General features: G+C 41.8%; 1 protein-coding gene across 1 annotated transcript; it reads right to left on the reverse strand.

The window, feature by feature from the left end:
- Positions 1-5272: 5272 nt before the first annotated feature.
- Positions 5273-6676, reverse strand: LOC134990607 (paraneoplastic antigen Ma1 homolog). Its single transcript, XM_063950706.1, has one exon. It carries the CDS (start codon positions 6674-6676, stop codon positions 5273-5275), a length of 1404 nt encoding a protein of 467 aa, XP_063806776.1.
- Positions 6677-7934: the final 1258 nt, after the last annotated feature.

The raw sequence follows: 7934 nt of genomic DNA on the forward strand, positions 1-7934 counted from the left end.
TACGTATCCTCTATATGGCATTTAAGAATAAATATTCAGTGTGGCACAAAAGTCACTACCTCTCCTCTCTGAATAAATACTGATGGATACAGGAAGCTATGTAATAGTAAGTGTGCGGTTCTGTCACAGTTCAAATCTTCCACACTTACTGTACAGCCTGCAGTATTTTCCTGTACTATTTATGTCTTTTATATTATCGAACTATTCCAATGAGCATAACCATATGACAGTTACAGAGGCTATTACTCATTGTATCCACAATCTAAGCCGACAGTCTATTCTGCATATCAAAGTGTACTCAAACAGCTGTAGTGTTAATTGCAGTGTATGTAGCAGTTTTTTCACTTACAGCACCTCACGATTCTGTTAACACCGTCACACCGCTGTCGCTCCCCCGACTCCTTGTTTAGCCGGCCCCTCAGGCACCTCCTCCACTGCTTACTGGAGCTTCAGCATCTGAACTCCGCCTCTGCCAAGGAAAAGAAGTGGCTATTACCGGCGTCAGTGTTTCTATGGCACCGGCCACTTCTTCCGCTACCTCCGCTGTCACTGGCCGCCAGAGTTTTTCTTTCCCTGGTTACGCCGCCTTCTGCCAGGCTTGACTGGGGACACGGTGGGGTTTACACTTCAGCAGCGCCTCAGCACTGCCGCACCGCCATCGTCTTTTCCGCCCGGCACCCGGAGATCACCGCCAGGTATCCCTCTCTTGCAGCCGCTTCTGTGCCCCGCTCTCCGCTGCCTGGGCTGCCTTGTTCCGGCCGCAACGCCTGAGCTCCAGCGGCCGCTGTGTCTACAGCCCTCAAGCAGCCCTCAGACGTGCGCACTCACAAGGGGATCAGCATCTCCTTTGCCGCTGACAGGGAGCGCTTTTTATATTCTCTCCCATCAGTGGCACGCGACCCCTTAACCTCTCGTGATCCCCCTTTTTTCCCGCTCTGCCCGCGTGAGTCCTTGCTCTATCAGCACGGGGACATTCTGGAAGCTTCCCTAGCTTCTTCCACAGTGCCCCGTGTAGTGTATATTTAACCCCTTCAACACCATAAAAAATGTCTGTCCATCTATATTATATACAGCAGTTCCTATCTCTCTATATTGACACTATTTTATACAAGTTTTACCACATAAATTAATTTATATACACATATAGGTATATCACACCAATATATATCATTATTATATATATATATATATACATTATTCACACCATATATATATATATATATATATACACATACATACATATATATACATACATACATATATACATATGGTTACACTCTCCCCCTGGTGATCTAAACAAAGGCATTTGAGTTAGGTCACCACAAATATACACAATATTAGTTCATTTAGTAACTATTCGTATAATTCTCAAAGTAGGGCCAGGTAAGTATAGCATTATGATGTATTATCCTGGGTATAATGCTTGGGATTCCTAATTCATCATAAGTAAGCATAGATGGAGGTTGACATGTTCTTCTTGGTCTATGTATAGGTTCTTGCTCTATGCTTATATCACTACAGGGGGAATAATGATCAAATCCCTCTACTGAACCACTACTCTCCTTATCTTGAGCAGCACTGACATATTCCACAGGATCTATACAAGAAATTGTGTGGTCAATCTCTGAAAAAGACTCAATGGGCCCCATGATGTCTATTATATCAGTTACTTCTCTTTTTTCAACATATGGATCCTTATAATAACAGCCCTGACCTTCATCTTCTCCCTCATAACCACCATCATGGTCAAATCCTAATGAGTCAGTTAACTTATTTGATGTCTCCTTCCCAAATAGTACTACCTCATCTTTACTTTCAACATCTTCTAGGCGTACTTCTCTACCTATAGGAAGTAGATTTTGTCTATGATGGGTCAAAACTACACCCTGTCCATTCTCAAGCTGTATTCTATACACAGGAAGATCTTTAAACTTCTCTACCACTACATAAGGGTCCTCTCTCCATCGATTGGAAATTTTTAATTTCTTTGGCATCCCTAGTCGTCTTAATAACACTCGGTCCCCAGGAGACAAAACCTGATCCCGCACTTTTCTATCATAGCGAACCTTGTTTCTTTCTCCCAACCTATTGGCAGTTCGTTCAGCTAAAACATAAGCATCCCCCAATTCTTTTCTCAGTCTTGCTACATACTTTAAATGAGAAACACAAGGGTCATTGCCTGCATTAGTTCCCATACATACATCTATTGGGAGCTTAGCCTCCCTCCCAAACATTAAATAGTAAGGTGAGAATCCAGTGGCCTCGTTTCGGGTGCAATTGTACGCATGTATTAGACGGTCGATATACCTTTTCCAATGCTGTTTGTTTAAGGGATTCAGAGTCCCTAACATGTCTAATAAGGTTCTATTGAACCTTTCGGGTTGCGGATCACCTTGAGGGTGATATGGAGTAGTCCTAGATTTTGTAATCCCACAGCTCAAACACATTTCTTTTATTAGTCGACTTTCGAAATCTCTCCCTTGATCCGTATGCAACCTGTTCGGCAAACCATAATGGATAAAAAACTTGTCCCACAAGGTATTTGCTACAGTGGTGGCCTTTTGATTTGGCGTCACATATGCCTGAGCATAACGAGTGAAGTGGTCTGTTACAACTAATACATTACACTTCTTTCCTTCTTCTACTTCCAGAGAGAGGAAGTCCATACAGATTAAGTCCATGGGCCCTTTACTTTTAAATGTCACTAAAGGAGCTACTCTGGATGGTAATGTTTTCCGTAATACACAGTTTCCACAATTTTGGCAGTATTCTTTTATTTCTTTCCCCATACCCGGCCAGTAAAATCTATCAGCTATAAGATTTAATGTTTTTTCTAATCCTAGATGACCGTGCTTGTCATGCAAGGCATGCATTACTAAAGTACGGTGTTTCTTGGGCAATACTAGCTGAAATCTTTTCCGCCCATTCACTTGTCTAGTGCTGCGGTACAATATTCCTGCTTTCATAATCAAATTACATTTTTGTTTTTTCAACAATTTGACTTCTAATAAAGATTCAGGAGCAATCACTGACTTTCTTCTGCTGGGAATTAGGTGTCGTATGCTGGGGTCCTGTTGTTGCTCTTGCCGAATTTGATAGCGTTTTAGTTTAGGCAAATCTTCAAGCTCTACATGACTAATCCAGCAATATGATGGAGGTAGTGCTGTTGACTTCATTCCCAAAGCGCTAACTTGTTCACTTCCAGATGATGCTTTCAAACTCACTTTATGACACATCCCTTTGATTTCTCCCGCTGGTACCTCTATCCACTCCTCTTCTGTACTTTCTATTGGCTGGTTTGGAATTCTAGAAAGGGAGTCAGCATCGATGTTACTAACACCCGGCCTGTATTTCAGCGTGAAATCATATAACGCCAAGGCAGCCAACCACCGGTGACCTGTGGCATCCAGCTTTGCCGTAGTTTGGACATAGGTCAAAGGATTATTATCGGTCTGTACCTCAAACGTCACTCCATATAGGTAGTCATGGAATTTATCTATTACACTCCATTTCAATGCCAAAAACTCCAATTTGTGAGCTGGGTATCGCTTTTCACTATTAGTCAAACCTCGGCTTGTAAATGATACGGGTTTCAACCCATCGGAATGTTTTTGGTACAGAACGGCCCCTAATCCCTCTAAAGAGGCATCAATATGGAGGACGTAGGGCAACCCAGGATCTACATATGCTAATACAGGAGCATTCGTCAATTTTTGTTTTAATAATTTAAAGGCCATCTCACAGTCGGTAGTCCATCTTTCTCCAAATGGATCATTTACTTTATGCAATGGGCCCTCTTCACACGACCCTTCTCGTCCCTTCTTTTTATTTGACGTTGGATATCCTCTTGTCAAATCAGTTAATGGTCTAGCTATATTGGAATAATTCGGGACAAACCTGCGGTAGTACCCGCAAAAACCCAGGAAAGATCTTAATTCCTTTAATTTTGTTGGTCTAGGCCAATTCTTAACGGCCTCCACTTTTTCTGGATCAGTGGAAACCCCGTTTCTGCTTACGATGTGCCCTAAGTATTTGACCGTGGATTGACAAAGACGACATTTGTCCAAGGATAATTTCAAACCCCCTTCCATCAATCTATCCAGAACTTTGAGGAGTCGTTTATTGTGTTCCTCCAGGGTGGCTCCAAAAACGATTATGTCGTCTAAATATACAATGACTTCCCTATAATTCATATCCCCCACAGTTCTTTCCATCGTTCTTTGGAAAGTAGCTGGGGCTCCTTTTACTCCTTGAGGCATATTTAGAAATTCAAAGAAACCTAGCGGGCATATAAAGGCAGTTTTCTCACGGTCTTCTGGCTTCATGGGGATTTGGTAATACCCATTCCTTAAATCTAGCACGGAAAACCAAGAGCTCCCTTGGAGACAGTCCAGAGCTTCATCTATCCTTGGTACTGTATACTGATCAGTAACAGTTCTTTGGTTCAGTGTGCGGTAGTCTACACACATTCGTATTTTTCCACTCTTTTTCCGTGCAATCACTATGGGGGAAGCGTAGGGACTTCTAGACTCGATTATAACTTGATTCTCAAGTAGTCCTTTAAGATGTTGCCTCACGTCTTCAAAGTCTGCAGGAGCTATCCTGCGGGATCGTTCCCGGAAAGGAGTCTCATCCATTAATCTGATACTGTGCTCCACCCCATTAGCTATCCCCAGATCCCATTCTCCCATGGAGAATACCTGGTTCTTAGATTCCAGCTCCTTAATTAAAGCAGATTTTTCCTCCAACGATATGTCACTCCCTTGGAAACATATATCAAATTTATTTTCCGAAACAATTACACTCTCAGCGGATTGAATACAACAAGTCCGTGCAGAAGACAGTTCCTCGTTTCCTTCATACCATTCAGCTAGTAAAGGGTATATCCGGGTGTTAGTCCCTATAATCACAGGTGGTTCATCCCTCCCTTCAGGAACTTCTGGACATATCAACGCAATAAGTGATATCTGTATCCCTTCCTCTTCTCTTATACTGTTGTTGATTTCAAGAGTAACTTGCACATATCCTAGATAAGGGTATTTTTCAACACTTAAACCCCATATCACCAATCCACTTAAGGGCTGAATGGGTACATCAGGGATGTTATCATGGTACCAATTTTCAAAAATGATAGAAACCTGGGATCCACTATCCACCAAGATCTTGCAGTGGCGTCCATTTATATTAGCAGCCAAAAGGGGAGCAGGTCCCAGCAATCCTTCTGGTAGACTTCCACTCCTCCAGGAATTCCCCATAGCACAGTGACTAACCTCTAGGGGGCCTGTGAGGGGCCCACAGACCGCCCCCGTCCGTTTCCCGACCCCGAACTTTCCGTATTCTGGTTACCACCTGAAGCATTGTCAGTATTTCGATTCCAATTTCTATTCAAGTTGCATTCAAAAGCCCGATGTCCGGTTCTCCCACATCTAAAACATCCTCTATTAAAGTTGTTACTCCCTCTACCTAATCCTCTTACGGGGCTACTGTCGGATATTTGTGGAGAAGTATTCACAGCCTGTGTTGCAATGAATTTGTCAATTTTCTTACTTTGTTCGTCCATCAACTTTAATATCTTCTCTTCAAATGCATTGCTTTCCACTACCGGTTGTATTACCTTGACCTTCTTTACCGTTTTCTCTCTCATTTCTATTAATACCTCTTCTTGTTTGACTTCTTTTAATAGTTCATTAAAGGTAGGAAAGGGTTCTTTAACTCCTGAACATCTTAATTTCTGAGCTACTGGGTCAGTGGTCAAAGCACCCCGCAGTAACTGTTTCATCCGACTTCTGTCCACATCATCCCTTACTATACCTCCTTTATCCACTATCTTATATAGTAGCTTGTCTAACCTGATCAAGAATGCACTCAGCTTTTCCGTCGGTTCCTGGAACGTGTGGTGTAACCTAGAGGTGAGATCTCCCACGTCCTCAAGGGTGCCATATGCATAATCTAATGCCTCAAAGAATGTATCTAAAGTAGCATTAGGATCACTACGTCTAGCAGCTTGTATAATTCCCATAGCCGGCCCTCTCAAGCTTTCTACTACCCTCTGTCTCTTGATTTTATCTGGACACTGCCATTCTTCTACTTGCTGTACCGCCGCTTCTTTCCAGGCCTCATATGTCTCCTCTCCTGTTGGTACAGGTAAAATTCCAGAAAAAATCCGTAACCGCCTATAACTCCCTTCATAATGCCACCTTTCTAACTGAGTGACCACTCTATCCATTATGATCTCAAACTGTCCACCTGTGGCATTTGCACCAGTATCCTGAGCGTCACCCCCTTCACCACCAATATTCCTCTCACCTCTATTAGGGTTGTCTAGAGAGGGCACTGATATATGTGCACTAGTAGCTTCTTCTTCATCCCCCCATATGTTAGGCCACATCACATTCCACCTCCTACCCGTCTCTTCATTTGCTACCACTATCAATGGTATTACATCAGTTTCCAACTCATTTTCTGTTTCTATCAGTACTGCTATTACTCTTCCCAATCCTCCCATCCATTTATCTACAACCCTTGGCCTAATTATTCCATATAACCTGGCTAACCTTTCCACTATCTCTTCATCAGAGAATTCCGAAAAATTCCCTCCCACACTTAAACATTTCTTGGGATCTTTTTTTCTCCTTTGACACCAAGCACTAATATCTTCCCCAGTAAACTTTTCCATTGTTTTATCCTGAATATATTCGTCTCGGCTAAGTGCCTCCAAATGTAACCCTCCCTTACTACCAAGGAATATAGGTTACCTAATAACTAATTGTGCCTCCACCCAGACCAATTGTTTAATAAGGCTTGCCTGGGTAAGCCTCCCCCAATCCCTGTGTTCAAGTGCACTCCCTTAATTAAACCCCACACCACTAATGTTTTACCTGTTCTTTTGCTTGCGTTTCAGGTCTACGGATGAGATTCCAATTCACCTCAACAGACTTGGTAAGTATAAGTACATGCATTTATTTGTCACAAAAGAGTATTTGAAGGCAAACATTTCTTACCAACATAGTAAAACAAATTACATTCCCATCTTGTCCCACTATTTCCCCCTTCTAACGCCTATACAATTTGTTTTGCATGCAATACACAAAAATTACAGTAATATTAGTAAAAGAGTGACCCGGGTACTCAAAAAATTAAGTGCAATGTCTGGGCCCTTAAATTAGTGTACACAAGTAAATACCTTGTATGACATCCAAAGTTAAATGGGCAGAAAGCCACTCGCTTTCTCTTGGATGAGATTTCTCTTTTCCTATTTTTTAGCAGAAGGTTCCTTATATAGTGTAGTATACTAAATAAATCCACACCAAAACTCAGTTATAGGGTGAGTTATAGATGATATCCACTTCATTAATTGTACTAGTTTTCCACATAAAGAACAGCAGGCAATCTCTATGAAACAGTCTGCACAAAGTATCCTGCACTCCGTTACAATTGTCTTTTCTTTCTGAAGTCCTATGTAGTCTAACAGCTGGTATCTTAATAACTGTATCAATCTCTACTGTTGCCGCTGTGATATTTCAAATACTTGTAGCATTTGTAAGTGGATGCCCTGTACTCTGCTACAATTGTATCCTTTCCTTGCTGAGTTTCTACCTGATGTAGCAGCTAGTGACCTGTGGCTGCATTAATCTTAGCTGCTTTCACTGCGAAGTTCTCTTTAGGTGATATGATGCAATTTATTAAGTTGCCATAAATATCCTTTGCGACCCTAAGCTGTATTTGTCTCCTTGGGAATGGTGTAGATCCAACTTTGGATTTTAATCTTTTCCCCAAAAGAAGCTGTAGCCTATTGTATTCCACAATGAGTAAGTCTCTTCTAATTCTGCAGGATTTATACTAGAGCTGCCTTTTAAACATAAGTCCTTGTTGAGAAATATTTGAATGCTAAACACTACATGTGTTCACTGTCTCTATTCTTGGTAACTACCACA

The sequence above is a fragment of the Pseudophryne corroboree genome, chromosome 2, assembly GCF_028390025.1.
Source record: "Pseudophryne corroboree isolate aPseCor3 chromosome 2, aPseCor3.hap2, whole genome shotgun sequence".
NCBI lineage: Eukaryota > Metazoa > Chordata > Amphibia > Anura > Myobatrachidae > Pseudophryne > Pseudophryne corroboree.

Excerpts from the sequence above, each read along its gene's own strand:
- LOC134990607 (XM_063950706.1), bottom strand. The coding sequence starts at position 6,676 with ATGGAAAAGTTTACTGGGGAAGATATTAGTGCTTGGTGTCAAAGGAGA.